Source organism: Borostomias antarcticus (assembly GCF_949987555.1).
Source record: "Borostomias antarcticus genome assembly, contig: scaffold_235, whole genome shotgun sequence".
NCBI lineage: Eukaryota > Metazoa > Chordata > Actinopteri > Stomiiformes > Stomiidae > Borostomias > Borostomias antarcticus.
In genome coordinates this window covers 98,038-116,118 of record NW_028176319.1, presented here as the reverse complement: position 1 = coordinate 116,118, position 18,081 = coordinate 98,038, and the positions used below count along the sequence as shown (strand labels likewise).

General features: G+C 50.8%; 2 protein-coding genes across 2 annotated transcripts in view; both read right to left on the bottom strand.

The window, feature by feature from the left end:
• Positions 1-1,631: 1,631 nt before the first annotated feature.
• On the bottom strand, positions 1,632-11,308 carry aldh8a1 (aldehyde dehydrogenase 8 family, member A1). The gene is made up of 7 exons (XM_084462574.1): positions 11,030-11,308; positions 9,906-10,053; positions 7,984-8,139; positions 6,040-6,189; positions 3,810-4,066; positions 2,889-3,050; positions 1,632-2,414 (listed from the first exon to the last, which is right to left on the bottom strand). Exons 1-7 carry the CDS (start codon positions 11,174-11,176, stop codon positions 1,956-1,958), a joined length of 1,479 nt encoding a protein of 492 aa, XP_084318700.1. The 5' UTR covers positions 11,177-11,308; the 3' UTR covers positions 1,632-1,955.
• A 391-nt stretch (positions 11,309-11,699) lies between these two features.
• hbs1l (HBS1-like translational GTPase) overlaps positions 11,700-18,081 on the bottom strand; it is a 53,375-nt gene continuing 46,993 nt past the window's right edge. The window contains 3 exon segments of the mRNA XM_084462573.1: positions 11,700-13,592; positions 13,817-13,961; positions 17,736-17,836. Coding sequence (XP_084318699.1) covers positions 13,581-13,592; positions 13,817-13,961; positions 17,736-17,836 — 258 coding nt within the window. The 3' untranslated portion in view covers positions 11,700-13,580.

Genomic DNA, 18,081 nt, shown 5'->3' with positions numbered 1-18,081 from the left:
GACACTGGGCTAGTGCCCCTCTACCCCTCCCAGAGACATGGACACTGGGCTAGTGCCCCTCTACCCCTCCCAGAGACATGGACACTGGACTAGTGCCCCTCTACCCCTCCTAGAGACATGGACACTGGGCTAGTGCCCTTCTACCCCTCCCAGAGGCATGGACACTGGGCTAGTGCCCCTCTACCCCTCCCAGAGGCATGGACACTGGACTAGTGCCCCTCTACCCCTCCTAGAGACATGGACACTGGGCTAGTGCCCTTCTACCCCTCCCAGAGGCATGGACACTGGGCTAGTGCCCCTCTACCCCTCCCAGAGACATGGACACTGGGCTAGTGCCCCTCTACCCCTCCCAGAGGCATGGACACTGGGCTAGTGCCCCTCTACCCCTCTGAGAGACATGGACACTGGGCTAGTGCCCCTCTACCCCTCCCAGAGACATGGACACTGGACTAGTGCCCCTCTACCCCTCCTAGAGACATGGACACTGGGCTAGTGCCCCTCTACCCCTCCCAGAGGCATGGACACTGGGCTAGTGCCCCTCTACCCCTCCCAGAGACATGGACACTGGGCTAGTGCCCCTCTACCCCTCTGAGAGACATGGACACTGGGCTAGTCCCCGTCCTTTTACCCCCCAGAGGAATGAACACTGGACTTAATTTCTGTATATAGTTTTGTAACGTATGTCTTCTGTTATTGTCTCTAATGGCTGATTGAAAAAATGACACAAGTACACAAGTATATTCAGTTGTGTTCATACATGACCACCTCTAATAAAAACCACTATCAGTTACACCACCAAAAAGCTTCTCTTCAATGGTGCAAGTGTGCTATATTTATACTGAGGAGTGAGTTAAACCATTTCAACTCAATTACACCAACAGAATGCATGAATGGGCGGAGCCCTGTGCTCTCTGAGAACCCTTTCTAGTTTTAAATCAAATGGGAACTAATAAAGCATAGCCTTTACTGGGCCACATAGCTGGACTCTCTGGATTGAGATATAAATTGCTCTTTAATGGAAAATGTGTGGGTAGGATGTATATCCACCCCCCATTGTTCTCTGTAAAGCACATTGTGTTGCCTCTGTGTATGAAATGCGCTACAAATAAAGTTTGATTTGATTTGACATCAATGCTACATTTTAGTGTCCTTCACTTCACCTCACATTAGCGCATGTGATACCGAAAGCTCTCGTGACATTTCATGACGTTGAAGTCCAAGAACTGTCAGAGAAGTATTCATAATAAGCCTCACAATTCCAAGGATTCCACTGGTTACATCATTATTTTTGTCAGCTGACATTCCAACTCTCTCTCTCTCGCTCACACACACACACACACACACACACACACACACACACACACACACACACACACACACACACACACACACACACACACAGAACATTGTGTTACTCTCTGAACTTCTAAGTTCACGAGACAGATTGTTGTTCAGAAGCGCTCTGTCGTGCTTCACATTCCCTCAGCTTGAGACACGTAACTCATTAGAGGATGAGATCAGGATCAGAAGGATCCCTGTCAGAGAAAGGAGTCACACGGTCTTTTGAGGTTGTGACATAGTGAGGTTCTGACCCTGTGACCTGTGTCAAGAACACAACAAACTCAGCCTGCTACATACAGTAAAGGCAGTTATGAATTTATAACAAACTCAGCCTGCTACATACAGTAAAGGCAGTTATGAATTTATAACAAACTCAGCCTGCTACATACAGTAAAGGCAGTTATGAATTGATTGTGGAGGTTTGGCGCCCAGACATGTCCTCAGAGCATCTGCTGCACCAGACCGACGCCACCGGACGCCGGGTCGGCCGGATGTGCGCGGTCTGAGGCTCCTCCTCCCTCCTCGTCTCTCCAGCTGAGGGCCAAGGGTTGAGAGCGGAGCCCGTTGAGATGCACCCCCGGGGGGGCGGGTCTCACTCCTCCTCTAGCGCCTCCTCAGTGTTTGATGGTGATGGTCTTCACCTCGGTGAAGAAGTGGTATGAGTCGGTGGCTCCCTCCCGGCCCAGGCCGGAGCTCTTCACCCCTCCGAAGGGCAGGTTCAGGTCCCTCACCAGCCAGCAGTTGGTCCACACAAGCCCCGCCTCCAGGCGCCGCGCCACCCGGTGCACCCGGCCCACGTCGCGCGACCACACGGTGGCGGCCAGGCCGTAGCGCACGCCGTTGGCCCGGGCAACCGCCTCGTCCTCGCCGCCGTCCTCGAAGGGGCTGACGCAGACGACTGGGCCGAAGATCTCCTCCTGGGCCACGCGAGAGCTGTCCGCCACGCCCGACAGCACCGTCGCTGGCAGGAAGTAGCCCCCGGCGTTGCGCTCGGGGAGGCTGAGCCGGTCCACGCCCTCGCCGCAGTGGACGGTGGCGCCCTCGGACCTGGCGAGCGCCACGAAGCTACGCACCTGGAGGGGGGAGGATGAGTTGAGAGGAGAGGAGCAGGGTAGTAAAACAGTCCCCCAAAATACTCACCCTAACCCTAACCCTCACCCTCACCCTCACCCTCACCCTGACCCTAACCCTAACCCTAACCCGAGGGGAGAGGAGCAGGGTAGTAGAACAGTCCCCCCAAAATACTCACCCTAACCCTAACCCTCACCCTCACCCTCACCCTCACCCTCACCCTCACCCTAACCCTAACCCTCACCCTAACCCGAGGGGAGAGGAGCAGGGTAGTAGAACCGTCCCCCTGGAGGGGGGAGGATGAGTTGAGGGGAGAGGAGCAGGGTAGTAGAACCGTCCCCCTGGAGGGGGGAGGATGAGTTGAGGGGAGAGGAGCAGGGTAGTAGAACCGTCCCCCTGGAGGGGGGAGGATGAGTTGAGGGGAGAGGATGAGTTGAGGGGAGAGGGTAGTGAAACCGTCCCCCCAGAATCCTCACCTTCTCCAGGTGCTCTCTGCTGATCAGAGCTCCGTTGTTGCTGTCGGGGTCAGAGGGCGCGCCGGTCTTCCACTTCCTGGCTGCGGAGACAAAGCCCTCCAGGAAGGCTGGGTAGAGGCTGCGCTCAACGTAGATCCTGCTGGTGCACAGACAGATCTCCCCCTGGTGGCGGGAGGAGGCGGGGACAGAGAGGGATGAGCAGCAGACAGGGAGAGGAGGAACGATGTAGCAGAGAGGGGGAGAGGGATGAGCAGCAGACAGGGAGAGGAGGAACGGTGTAGCAGAGAGGGGGAGAGGGATGAGAAGCAGACAGGGAGAGGAGGAACGGTGTAGCAGAGAGAGGGAGAGAGGGATGAGCAGCAGACAGGGAGAGGAGGAACGGTGTAGCAGAGAGAGGGAGAGAGGGAAGGAGAGAGAGAGTGAGGGGGAGACTTTACTGGTTGTCACTTTTCCATCAGTAGTGGCTAGTTCTCATAAATGCAGAGACGGGTCAAACCATAACCCCAACCCTAAACCTAACCCTAACCCTAACCCTAACCTTAACCTTAACCCTAAACCTAACCTTAAACCTAAACTTAACTTAACCCTAACCTTAACCCTAACCTTAACCCTAACCTTAACCCTAACCCTAACCTTAACCCTAACCTTAAACCTAAACTTAACTTAACCCTAACCTTAACCCTAAACCTAACCCTAAGCATAAACGTTCTCTGTGTTTATGGGAACTAGCCTTTACCCTTTTCCATCTGCTGGTATAGCATGAGCTATGATCGCCACCTGGTGGCCAAGATGAAACACGTCAGCCACATCCACTTCAAAAGTATTCTGACCTAATTGGCTAACCACATGTCACCTTCTCCCAGATTGGCTCATTTGAACTGATTCTTTGAACGGATTGGCACATTTCACTGCTCCTCTCACCTGATTGGAGAAGCTGGAGCGGACGGTGGTGGCGATACACTCGTCCAGGTCGGCGTCAGCGAATATCAGAGCAGGGTTTTTACCGCCCAGCTCCAGCGACAGCTTCTTACAGTAGGGGGCGCTGCGCTCTGTGATTCGCTGGGCGGTCGCCGTGGAGCCAGTGAAGGAGATCAACGGGACGTCGGGGTGGCCCACGAGGGCGTCGCCCGCCCTGGGGCCGGTGCCAAACACGATGTTGACCACGCCTGCGGGCATCCCTGCGGGGACAGACAGAGGAGGGGTGGAGGAGAGGAAGGAGGGATGGAGGAGAAGGCATGGCCTAGGATTTGCACTCAGACCCACGTCAAAATACTCTCTGGAGTTCTCTAGCGTGAGCCTGGGGTGCCAGGGGGGCGGGGTTGAGCCTGGGGTGGCTGGGGGGCGGGGTTGAGCCTGGGGTGGCTGGGGGGCGGGGTTGAGCCTGGGGTGGCTGGGGGGCGGGGTTGAGCCTGGGGTGCCAGGGGGGCGGGGTTGAGCCTGGGGTGCCAGGGGGGTGGGGTTGAGCCTGGGGTGCCAGGGGGGCGGGGTTGAGCCTGGGGTGCCAGGGGGGCGGGGTTGAGCCTGGGGTGCCAGGGGGGGGGGTTGAGCCTGGGGTGCCAGGGGGGGGGGTTGAGCCTGGGGTGCCAGGGGGGGGGGTTGAGCCTGGGGTGCCAGGTGGGCGGGGTTTGCATATTCGGGAATCGACTATCGGTTTTAAAAGTGTGGAAATCAAACACGGTTTTAATGATAATTGTATCACTATAAATGCTATGGAATTGTATCTAAGTTTATGGTTATATGGGTTATCATAATAGTTTATGGTTATATGGGTTATCATAGTAGTTTATGGTTATATGGGTTATCATAATAGTTTATGGTTATATGGGTTATCATAATAGTTTATGGTTATATGGGTTATCATAATAGTTTATGGTTATATGGGTTATCATAATAGTTTATGGTTATATGGGTTATCATAGTAGTTTATGGTTATATGGGTTATCATAATAGTTTATGGTTATATGGGTTATCATAATAGTTTATGGTTATATGGGTTATCATAATAGTTTATGGTTATATGGGTTATCATAGTAGTTTATGGTTATATGGGTTATCATAGTAGTTTATGGTTATATGGGTTATCATAATAGTTTATGGTTATATGGGTTATCATAGTAGTTTATGGTTATATGGGTTATCATAATAGTTTATGGTTATATGGGTTATCATAATAGTTTATGGTTATATGGGTTATCATAATAGTTTATGGTTATATGGGTTATCATAATAGTTTATGGTTATATGGGTTATCATAGTAGTTTATGGTTATATGGGTTATCATAATAGTTTATGGTTATATGGGTTATCATAATAGTTTATGGTTATATGGGTTATCATAATAGTTTATGGTTATATGGGTTATCATAATAGTTTATGGTTCTATGGGTTATGTTTATATGGGTTATCATAATAGTTTATGGTTATATGGGTTATGTTTATATGGGTTATCATAATAGTTTATGGTTCTATGGGTTATGTTTATATGGGTTATCATAATAGTTTATGGTTCTATGGGTTATGTTTATATGGGTTATCATAATAGTTTATGGTTATATGGGTTATGTTTATGGTTATATGGGTAATCATAATAGTTTATGGTTCTATGGGTTATGTTTATGGTTATATGGGTTATCATAATAGTTTATCGTTATATGGGTTATCATAATAGGTTATGGTTATATGGGTTATCATAATAGTTTATGGTTATATGGGTTATCATAATAGTTTATGGTTATATGGGTTATCATAATAGTTTATGGTTATATGGGTTATTATAATAGTTTATGGTTATATGGGTTATGTTTATGGTTATATGGGTTATCATAATAGTTTATGGTTCTATGGGTGATCATAATAGTTTATGGTTATATGGGTTATCATAATAGTTTATGGTTATATGGGTTATCATAGTAGTTTATGGTTATATGGGTTATCATAGTAGTTTATGGTTATATGGGTTATCATAATAGTTTATGGTTATATGGGTTATCATAATAGTTTATGGTTATATGGGTTATCATAATAGTTTATGGTTCTATGGGTTATCATCACACCCCTATTTTCAATATCAGTGAAGCAACGGAGATGAAAAAAGGACTGAATCAGAGGAAGGGTATTGTGTAGCGTTGGATTGTGGGTACTGTAGTCGTACCGGCCTCCTCCATGAGTTTACACATCATCCAGGCCGTGACCGACGTCATCTCGCTGGGCTTGGCCACCACTGTGTTGCCCGTAGCGATGGCCGGGGCGATCTTCCATGTGAGCAGGTAGAGCGGCAGGTTCCAGGGACTGATCAGCCCAGCTGCACACATTTACATACTTTATCTGCTTCCACAAAGTATATTACATAAGCAGGGAATCAAATATATAAGGGCTAAGCAGCATTGAACACTTAAGATCCACATCTCTCCTTCTGCACACGGCTGAGCTGCCAGTCACCCCTGAGACAGAGCAGATCTGGACGTGTGCTTGTCTGTCCTCTCAGGCGAGCCAGCAGGCCTCACACTCACGCTGCATGTGTGTACATGACCCACACTTCACAATATGAGGATACTAGATGTACACGCGTACCCAGAGATGGTTCTTACATCCAGCAGTGGTGGGTATTTAGATCCTGGTCCTGGAAAGCCTGGTCCAGGTACGGGTCAAAGACACCGCCTACTTCTAAGATTAGCGCCTCCTTGTGGCTGGAGTCAATAAAAACAACATGAGGCGTATTGGGGACGTAAGCGAGGACATCATTGGCTAAACCAAAGCATTCTGGTAGCTCTCCTGTATGCTTGTACATGGCTGCACTGGATGGTTCAATGTTCTGTACTGCATCAGATAGAATGTCCACAGCTATGTGTTTATATGCATTACATATAATAATAGTGGACTTACACACTTACACATAATAGTGGACTTACTAAATGTCCTCAAATTGACTATCAAAGCCAGACTGCAGGTATTACCCACTAAGACCTGGTATCCTCACATTCCCAGTCCATTCTGTTTAAATCAGCAGGATTCACAACACCTAGAATCCACTGCATATAAACACCTGTACAAAGCTCACCAGGACCGTATTGTGGACATTGTGTCTGATGCAGTACAGAACATTGTACCATCCAGTGCAGCCATGTACAAGCATACAGGAGAGCTCCCACAATGCTTTGGTTTAGCCAATGATGTCCTCGCTTACGTCCCCAATACGCCTCATGTTGTTTTTATTGACTCCAGCCACAAGGAGGCGCTAATCTTAGAAGTAGGCGGTGTCTTTGACGCGTACATGGACCAGGCTTCCCAGGACCAGGATCTAAATACCAGCCCTGCTGGATGTAAGAACCATCTTTGGGTACGCGTGTACATTTAGTATCCTCATATGGTGAAGTGTTGGTCATGTACACACATGCAGCGTGAGTGTGAGGACTGCTGGCTCGCCTGAGAGGACAGACGAGCACACGTCCAGATCTGCTCTGTCTCAGGGGTGACTGGCAGCTCAGCCGTGTGCAGAAGGAGAGATGTGGATCTTAAGTGTTCAATGCTGCTTAGCCCTAATATATTTGATTCCCTACTTATGTAATATAATTTGTGGAACCAAATAAAGTATTGGAAATTCACACACACACACACACACACACGCACACACGCATGCACGCACACACACACACGCAGGAACGCACATACACAACACACACACACACACACACGCAGGAACACACATATACTGTACACACACACACACACACACGCAGGAACGCACATATACACAACACACACACACAGTTAATACATCTTTCCACAGCAAGAGCATGAGACCTTCACCTTGTCTCTTACTGCAGTACTCTACGACCCTAAACTATTTACTACAGTTAAAAACCTTTTATCCCCTGAAGGCTACACACACACACACACACGCACGCACACACGCGCACGCACGCACACACACACACACACACACACACACCACACACACACACGCGCACACACACACACACACGCACGCGCACGCACGCACGCACACACACACACACACACACATACATACACACACACACACACACACACCACACACACACACACACACACACACACACGCACAGTGCGTCCTCACCCACTCCCACAGGGGTGCGGACGGTGTAGTTGACGCAGCCCATGTGGTCCATCTGGCTGCACTCGGTGGTGTGGTGGAGCACGGAGGAGGCGAAGAAGCGGAGGTTGTGCGCCGCCCGGGGGATGTCCAGGGTCCGGGCCAGCGCCACCGTCTTCCCTGGAGCGCGGCAGAGCAGGAGAGGGCGGTGAGACGCGGGGAGGGAAGCCCAGCGAGGCTAACAGCCTTGGGCCAGGGAGAGAAGGTGGGATACCCCCGCCCTGCTGGTGGGAGAGAGAGGTGGGATACCCCCGCCCTGCTGGTGGGAGAGAGAGGTGGGATACCCCCGCCCTGCTGGTGGGAGAGAGAGGTGGGATACCCCCGCCCTGCTGGTGGGAGAGAGAGGTGGGATACCCCCGCCCTGCTGGTGTGAGAGAGAGGTGGGATACCCCCGCCCTGCTGGTGGGAGAGAGAGGTGGGATACCCCCGCCCTGCTGGTGGGAGAGAGAGGTGGGATACCCCCGCCCTGCTGGTGGGAGAGAGAGGTGGGATACCCCCGCCCTGCTGGTGGGAGAGAGAGGTGGGATACCCCCGCCCTGCTGGTGGGAGAGAGAGGTGGGATACCCCCGCCCTGCTGGTGGGAGAGAGAGGTGGTATACCCCCGCCCTGCTGGTGGGAGAGAGAGGTGGGATACCCCCGCCCTGCTGGTGGGAGAGAGAGGTGGTATACCCCCGCCCTGCTGGGTTGCCCCTTCAGTAAAACATTCATGTCCCTCTGGATAAGAGCGTCATTTAAATGAGTAGAAAATGACAGGTTTCCCAGCATGCTTTGCATTTGAACTGAGGTAAACCTTGTTCTACCCCAACAAACCCAAGGTTAGATTGATGGAACCATAGTTGATGGAACCATAGTTGGAACCATGTTTTCCATGTCCTCATCTGTCTCCTTGCAATTCAACTCCAGTAACGTGGTGCTGCTTACCTGCCACGCCTACGCAGGCTAACTCAAATATATATGACATTATAAAACATCTGAAAACAAAACTGCAATATGCACAGGAAATGTGGAAGAACTGTGGTCCTGGTCATGGTCAGGTATCTCCAGTGAGACTGGTCATGGTCATGGTCATGGTTGGGTATCTCCAGTGAGACTGGTCATGGTTGGGTATCTCCAGTGAGACTGGTCATGGTCAGGTATCTCCAGTGAGACTGGTCATGGTTGGGTATCTCCAGTGAGACTGGTCATGGTTGGGTATCTCCAGTGAGACTGGTCATGGTCAGGTATCTCCAGTGAGACTGGTCATGGTTGGGTATCTCCAGTGAGACTGGTCATGGTCATGGTCAGGTATCTCCAGTGAGACTGGTCATGGTCGGGTATCTCCAGTGAGACTGGTCATGGTCAGGTATCTCCAGTGAGACTGGTCATGGTTGGGTATCTCCAGTGAGTCTGGTCATGGTCATGGTTGGGTATCTCCAGTGAGACTGGTCATGGTTGGGTATCTCCAGTGAGACTGGTCATGGTTGGGTATCTCCGGTGAGACTGGTCATGGTCATGGTTGGGTATCTCCAGTGAGACTGGTCATGGTTGGGTATCTCCAGTGAGACTGGTCATGGTCAGGTATCTCCAGTGAGACTGGTCATGGTTGGGTATCCCCAGTGAGACTGGTCATGGTTGGGTATCTCCAGTGAGACTGGTCATGGTTGGGTATCTCCAGTGAGACCGGTCATGGTTGGGTATCTCCAGTGAGACTGGTCATGGTTGGGTATCTCCAGGGAGACTGGTCATGGTTGGGTATCTCCAGTGAGACTGGTCATGGTTGGGTATCTCCAGTGAGACTGGTCATGGTCGGGTATCTCCAGTGAGACTGGTCATGGTCATGGTCGGGTATCTCCAGTGAGACTGGTCATGGTTGGGTATCTCCAGTGAGACCGGTCATGGTTGGGTACCTTGGTCTTTAGACTCCGCCTGGGCGAACTCCTCCAGGTGAGCCTCCAGGAGGTCAGCCAGCCTGTTGAGGACCTGACTTCTCTGCCCAGGGCTACGCGACGACCAATCAGGGAAGGCTTTCTTGGCTGCCTGCACCGCAGCCTCCACCTAGAACCAATCACATACCAGCCTCCACCTAGAACCAATCACATACCAGCCTCCACCTAGAACCAATCACATACCAGCCTCCACCTAGAACCAATCACATACCAGCCTCCACCTAGAACCAATCACATACCAGCTGCCTCTCATAGTGTTGGAAGTTTATGTTATAATGTGTGTGTGTGTGTGTGTGTGTGTGTGTGTGTGTGTGTTTGAAACTGAATCCTACAAAAAGATGGCATGGATAGTAAAATATGGTATATGGTTTTGTTGAGTCACACAGCATTGCGCGTGTGATATCAACTCTTTTTGAACAGCCAACCCTCCGGTAGTGTGTTTCCCTGCTATAGCCTACAGAGTCTGCTGTAATGAACAACCCTCCGGTAGTGTAGTTCCCTGCTATACAGAGTCTGCTGAATGGAAATGAGTGTGAAGTTCATGACCGACAGAGTTTAATCATTAGTCTGGTGTTGACTTTGCAAAGAGCAAAGGTGCGTTCCTCTGACTAGCCGATTCTAGTCTAAAAAATGTAATTCGACATTCAAAAATATGATTTCCTCCAGCTAATCTATACTGTCGCCTACATGTTATGAATATCTGAGGCACTGAATGAACAGCAATAATTAGCTTTAACGAATTGGGAAATACACGCTGGCTACTCGCAGTTGGAAGATGCAAACTGTAATAACTTAATATTAATTGGCAATATTGATATTTCGCTCCTCATCCCGCTTTAGCACTAGATTATGCTCTTACTTTAGAAAGGAGATGCACTTGTGAGTTCTGGTGAGTAGGTCTACCCTTCCACACTGACTAGGCTACCTACCTTAAATGCATTAAGTTCCTTTTGATAAAAGTGTCTGCCAAAGGACTGTAATGGTATGTAAACAAGCTGTTATCAATTCATGCACAATAAAGGCGTTGCATGCCCCAGTAAACCCTGTCAGAGTGACCAGTGCTCTGAAGGACGTGCTGACCCCACCTCCTCCGGGCCGCTGTCGGGCAGCTCGCAGTACTTCTCCCCCGTGGACGGGTCCACCGAGCTGATGCGTCTGGAGCAGGACACGAACTCTCCTCCGATGAAGTTCTCCAGGAGCAGGTGTGCGCGTTGGTCGGAGGTCTTGGGCATGATGACTATCCGCTATAACAGCGTTTAATAATGACTTATACAATGGTAGGCTACGACTATATTGTACGCGACACGGTTTCTTAGTGAAAAGATTAGTGGGAGGCTAGTGTCCAAACGTCTTCTCTGGACTAAACCTCGTTGGAAATGAAGAAATGTCTATTGACTAATAGAAGCTCGCAGATGGTGTCTTGCCAGAAGATGGAGCCAATCGCTGTCCTGGGAGGCGGGCTTACCCGCTATTCATTGACTAAATATGAACGAGGTCAAAATATGCTATATATGTCTATGGCCAAAATATGCTATATATGTCTATGGCCAAAATATGCTATATATGTCTATGGCGAGGGACAAGGGACATTGGCAGAGAACTGATTCTGAAACTCGTTTCATCAAACCTCGTAAATAAGTTAACTTCAAGCCAATCACACACATGTCAATACCCAATGCATCCAATACACAACTTGAACATGAATGAATGAATGTCGTGAACTGTAGTTTGTCACATCACATGTTTATTCACCCTTTCTTCACCATCACGTCTCAACTTCAACTCTGCTGTTAGTTTCCCATCAGTCCTTCAGAAGCAGAATGATGTTAATGACTGATTCTCCCTGCGAAGGCAACCAATGAACCTCTGAATGCGTTTCACTTTTACACTGAACTTCAAATGCAAGAAATACATTCAAAATTAGTCTTCTAGCAATATGAATGGCCTTTTCTGAACTGTTGAAAGATATTCCACCTTCTCTTCTCCAGAAATGTGGAGGAAGACGATACGAATCAAGGTTCCCTTCATGTCAACTCTCAGATTTGTTTCTCTCACATAAGGTTAGATATGTGGATCAAAAGTGGCATCATTGTTCGATCAGCCGCGTTTACGTTCAGATGTGTCAAACTTAACTATGGTAGGAGAACCACAACAGTCCCTGCTACTTAGTGTGAGTTTAATACTTCAGTCTCCCTTCTGTCCTCCCTGACCTGAGACCCCAGAGCAGCGGAGAGGAACATGGTTGAGGCCTACAGTACCACAGGGTGAACTGCTTTCAGATCAGGTGAAACTGAGGAGGGACTGGGGGAAGGAAGCCATTTTAGAGTGTTGAGATGCACCCTTCTATCAACAAGCACTTGCAGAGAACTAGCAGATGACTCGGCAAAACCAAGTGTGTTAGCTAACCTGAACAGGTTAACCATATCCTCTTAAATATTCAGTCAAAAAACTAAACTCTAACAGTACTTTTGTGCTGAATACAGCAAATAAAATTAAAATAAAAACAATCATTTTGAAAATAAAAACACCATTCAGGATTGTCTCTTGGGGAGGGCGTAATGAGCTTGATTGGTTGAAAATGTGAGAATTCAGAGTGGTGAGATTCCAGTGTTGGAGGGGGCGGGGCTGGCCAGAGGGGGCGGGGCTGGCCAGAGGGGGCGGGGCTGGCCAGAGAAGTGGGTGGAGTTGTTCCAAGGAAAGCCCTTCAACATGGCTCCTGACGAGCACGGATGAGCGCTCCTGACGAGCACGGAGGAGAACAGATGTGCTCCTGACGAGCACGGAGGAGTACAGATGTGCTCCTGACGAGCACGGAGGAGTACAGATGTGCTCCTGACGAGCACGGAGGAGTACAGATGTGCTCCTGACGAGCACGGAGGAGGACATACAGATGTGCTCCTGACGAGCACGGAGGAGAACAGATGTGCTCCTGACGAGCACGGAGGAGAACAGATGTGCTCCTGACGAGCACGGAGGAGAACAGATGTGCTCCTGACGAGCACGGAGGAGTACAGATGTGTTGTGTGTTTGGTGTCGCTGCTCATCGCACCTGACGAGCACGGAGGAGTACAGATGTGTTGTGTGTTTGGTGTCGCTGCTCATTACGTGTGTGTAAAAAACAATTTAGTTTCAGTTCATGTTGTGAGTCTGGGCTCTGGTTAGTCTGAACCAGTCTGAAGAGTCTGAACCAGTCTGGGCTCTGGTTAGGCTGGCAGGGTGGAAGCCTTTTAGTTTGGTTACGTGCCTTAGCTTATCTGGGCAGTCTGACTGAGGTGGAGTGGGCAGGTATAGAGGGCATCACGCTGATAGGTAGGTACTGCACTGGATGGATGGATGGAAGGATGGATGAATGAATGGATGGATGTGAAGTCTTGAGTCCATGAACGAAGTCTCTAAGGAATTGCACTTTGTCTGTGGGCGCCTGCGGTCTGGATCCGGCCTAGGCTGGTTCCAAGCTGGATCAAAGCGGTCTGATCCGGTCTAGGCTGGTTCCAAGCTGGATGAAAGCGGTCTGATCCGGTCTAGGCTGGTTCCAAGCTGGATCAAAGCGGTCTGATCCGGTCTAGGCTGGTTCCAAGCTGGATCAAAGCGGTCTGATCCGGTCTAGGCTGGTTCCAAGCTGGATCAAAGCGGTCGTCATTCTTTAATCTGCCGAGATACAGATAAAACACAAGAAACCCAGGTGAATAAAAGGATGTGTATCTGAAACAATGCTTTCCAAAACCAGACATATTTTCAAAGATCGGCCATATTCTCAAGTCACTACATTCAAAACATCTTAGACCTCAATGAAGCAAAGTAAGATCCGAGAGGAGGGCGGTCAGCTTCAGAGCGTATCATAGCTGCCTCAACGGCGTCCGGCGCCTGGTTACCTCGGTGACGACCCCTGCGGCGATGGTGGAGCCCACGTAGCGCAGCATGAAGCGGCCCAGCTCCTTGAAGTCCTTATACAGCTCCAGCGCCACGGGCCTCTGGGTCTGGATCTCCACTAGGGCGTTCATGCCCTTCCCCAAACACCTGCACAATGTTCAGGAAACGCTCGGTCAACATTCATATCCTCAACCTGTGGACAACCCTCAAGCAACATTCCCACCTATATATAGGTTATATATATATAACACCTTTATAAAGACATACATATATAACACCTTTATAAAGACACATACATGTATAACACCTTTATAAAGACACAATCATATATAACACCTGTATATATGTACATATGTATAACACCTTTATAAAGACACAATCATATATCATCATCATCATCATCTTCATCCGCTTATCCAGGGTCGGGTCGCGGAGGCAGCAGCTCCAGCAGGGGGCCCCAGACATCCCTTTCCCTAGCAGCATCAACCAGCTCTGCCTGGGGAATCTTTAGCCGCTCACAGGCCAGTGCGGAGATGTAGTCCCGCCACCTAGTCCTGTGTCTACCCCGCGGCCTCCTCCCAGCCGGACACGCCTGGAACACCTCCCTAGGGAGGCGCCCAGGAGGCATCCTCACTAGATGCCCGAACCACCTCAACTGGCTGCTTTCGACGCAAAGGAGCAGCGGCTCTACTCCGAGTCTCTCCCGGATGACTGAACTTCTCACCCGATCTCTCAGGGAGACCCCAGCCACCCTCCGGAGAAAACTCATTTCGGCCGCTTGTATCCGTGATCTCGTTCTTTCGGTCATGACCCATCCTTCATGACCATAGGTGAGGGTGGGGACGAAGATAGACCGGTAGATCGAGAGCTTTGCCTTTTGGCTCAGCTCTCTTTTCGTCACAACAGTGCGGTAAAGCTACTGCAGAACCGCACCAGCTGCTCCGATTCTCCGGCCAAACTCCCTCTCCATGGTTCCCTCACTCGTGAACAAGACCCCCAGATACTTGAACTCCTTCACTTGGGGTAAGGACTCATTTCCTACTCGGAGCGGACAGGCCACCGGTTTCCTGCTGAGAACCATGGCCTCAGATTTAGAAGTGCTTATTCTCATCCCAGCCGCTTCACACTCAGTTGCGAACCTATCCAGAGAGTGCTGGAGGTCGCAGGCAGCTGATGCCATCAGGACCACATCATCTGCAAAAAGCAGTGACGTGATCCCCAGCTCACCGAACTGCAAACCCACCTCCCCCCGGCTACGCCTCGATATCCTGTCCATGAAAATCACAAACAGGATTGGTGACAAAGCGCAGCCCTGGCGGAGGCCAACACCCACCGGAAAGGAAGACGACTTACTGCCGAGGACCCGGACACAGCTCTCGCTCTGGGTGTACAGGGATTGGATGGCCCCAAGTAGGGACCCCCTCACCCCATACTCCCGCATAACCCTCCACAAGACCTCTCGAGGGACCCGGTCGTAAGCCTTCTCCAAGTCCACAAAACACATGTAGACAGGTTGGGCAAACTCCCAAGCCCCCTCCAAGATCCTTGCGAGAGTGAAGAGCTGGTCGGTAGTTCCACGACCAGGACGAAATCCGCATTGTTCCTCTTCGATCTGAGGTTCGACTATCGGCCGGACCCTCCTTTCCAGCACCTTGGAGTAAACTTTCCCTGGGAGGCTGAGTAATGTGATGCCTCTATAATTCGCACACACCCTCTGGTCCCCTTTTTTGAATATTGGGACCACCACCCCAGTCTGCCACTCCTTCGGCACTGACCCAGACTTCCACGCAATGTTACAGAGGCGTGTCAACCAAGACAGCCCCTCTACACCCAGCGCCTTCAGCATTTCTGGACGGATCTCATCAGTCCCTGGGGCTCTGCCACTGTGGAGTTGTTTGACTACCTCAGTGACCTCCTCCAAGGACATTGACGACCCCCCATCATCTTCCGGCTCTGCCTCGATCGTAGAGGGTGGATTAGTCGGGTTCAGGAGTTCCTCAAAGTGCTCCTTCCAACGCTCAACAACCTCCTCAGTTGAGGTCAGCAGTGTCCCCTCCTTGCTGTATACAGCTTGGATGGTCCCCCGCTTTCCCTTCCTGAGGTGTCTGATGGTCTTCCAGAAACACTTTGGTGCCGACCGAAAGTCCTTCTCCATGGTTTCTCCGAACTCCTCCCACACCCGCTGCTTTGCCTTGGTCACGGCCGAAGCCGCAGCCCTCCGGGCCAGTCGATACCCTGCAACTGTTTATGGGGTCTCCCGGGCTAACATAACCCGGAAGGCCTCCTTCTTCAGTCGGACGGCTTCCCTCACCACCGCTGTCCACCACGGTGTCCGAGGGTTACCGCCCCTTGAGGTACCTATGGCCCTCAGGCCACAGCTCCCAGCCGCAGCTTCAGCAATGGAGGCTTTGAACACCGACCACTCATGCTCGATGTCCCCAACCTCCACAGGGATGCCTGAGAAGCTCCGCCGGAGGTGGCAATTGAAATCTCTCCGGACAGGCTCTTCCTCCAGAGGTTCCCAATTCACCCTCACTACACGCTTGGGTTTTCCAGGTCTGTCCAGAAGTTTCCCCCGCCATCGAAACCAGCTCACCACCAGATGGTGATCAGTGGACAGCTCTGCCCCTCTCTTTACCCGAGTGTCCAAAACGCATGGCCTCAGATCAGATGATACGATAACGAAATCGATCATCGACCTTCGGCCTAAGGTGTTCTGATGCCAGGTGTACTTGTGGGCATCCTTGTGTTCGAACATGGTGTTTGTTATGGACAAACCGTGACTAGCACAGAAGTCCAACAACAAAACACCACTCGGGTTCAGATCGTGGTGGCCATGCCTCCCAATCACGCCCCTCCAAGTTTCTCCATCATTGCCTACGTGTGCATTGAAGTCCCCCAGTAGGACACTGGAGTCCCCTGCAGGAGCCCCCAAAAGGACTCCACTTAGGGTCTGCAGGAAGGCTGAGTACTCTGGACTGCTGTTCGGTGCATAAGCACAAACCACAGTCAGAGTCCCCCCCCCCCACAGTCCTAAGGCGCAGGGAGGCGACCCTCTCGTCCACTGTGGTGAACTCCAGCACAGAGGTGCTCAGCTGGGGGCTAGCTAGTATAGCCACACCTGCCTTACGCCTCATACCGTGAGCAACTCCGGAGAAGAACAGGGTCCAACCCCTATCCAGGAGTTTGGTTCCGGCGCCGGTGCTGTGCGTGGAGGTTAGCCCCACCAGGTGTAATTGGTATCGCTCCACCTCCCTCACAAGCTCCGGCTCCTTCCCCCCCAGCGAGGTCACGTTCCATGTCCCCAGAGCCAGCCTTTGCCGCCCGGGTCCGGTCCGTCGGTGCCCCCCGCCTTCACCGCCACCTAGTTGGCAGAGCACCCGACCCCGACAATTCCTCCCGCGGGTGGTGGGTCCACGGGACGATGGAGGAGGAGATGGTGCTTCCACCCATTGTACCCAACCTTTATAAAGACACATATGTATATAACACTTCTATCCAACCTTGAAGTTACAAAGAGCACAGTGTCTGTAGAGGAGATTATATACAGTCAGAGCACCAGCAGAGTCTGTAGAGGAGATTATATACAGTCAGAGCACCAGCAGAGTGTCTGTAGAGGAGATTATATACAGTCAGAGCACCAGCAGAGTGTCTGTAGAGGAGATTATATACAGTCAGAGCACCAGCAGAGTGTCTGTAGAGGAGATTATATACAGTCAGAGCACCAGCAGAGTGTCTGTAGAGGAGATTATATACAGTCAGAGCACCAGCAGAGTGTCTGTAGGGGAGATTATATACAGTCAGAGCACCAGCAGAGTGTCTGTAGAGGAGATTATATACAGTCAGAGCACCAGCAGAGTGTGTGTAGAGGAGATTATACAGTCAGAGCACCAGCAGGTGGCGTCTCCTCCTCACACTCACTTGGGCTTCTTCTTGATCACCTCCCCACTGCTCTTGTGCAGAACACTGATCAGCTTCCGTATGGTGGCCGGCTCACTCACCGTCTGGTAGTGCAACAGTACCTACACACACACACACACACACACACACACAGCCACACACGCACAAACACACACACACAACACACACACACACACACACACACACACACAACACACACAGACACACACAGCCACACACACACACACACAGCCACACACACAGCCACACACACAATACACACACAGCCACACACACAGCCACACACACAGCCACACACACACACACACACACAACACATACAGCCACACACACACACACACACAGC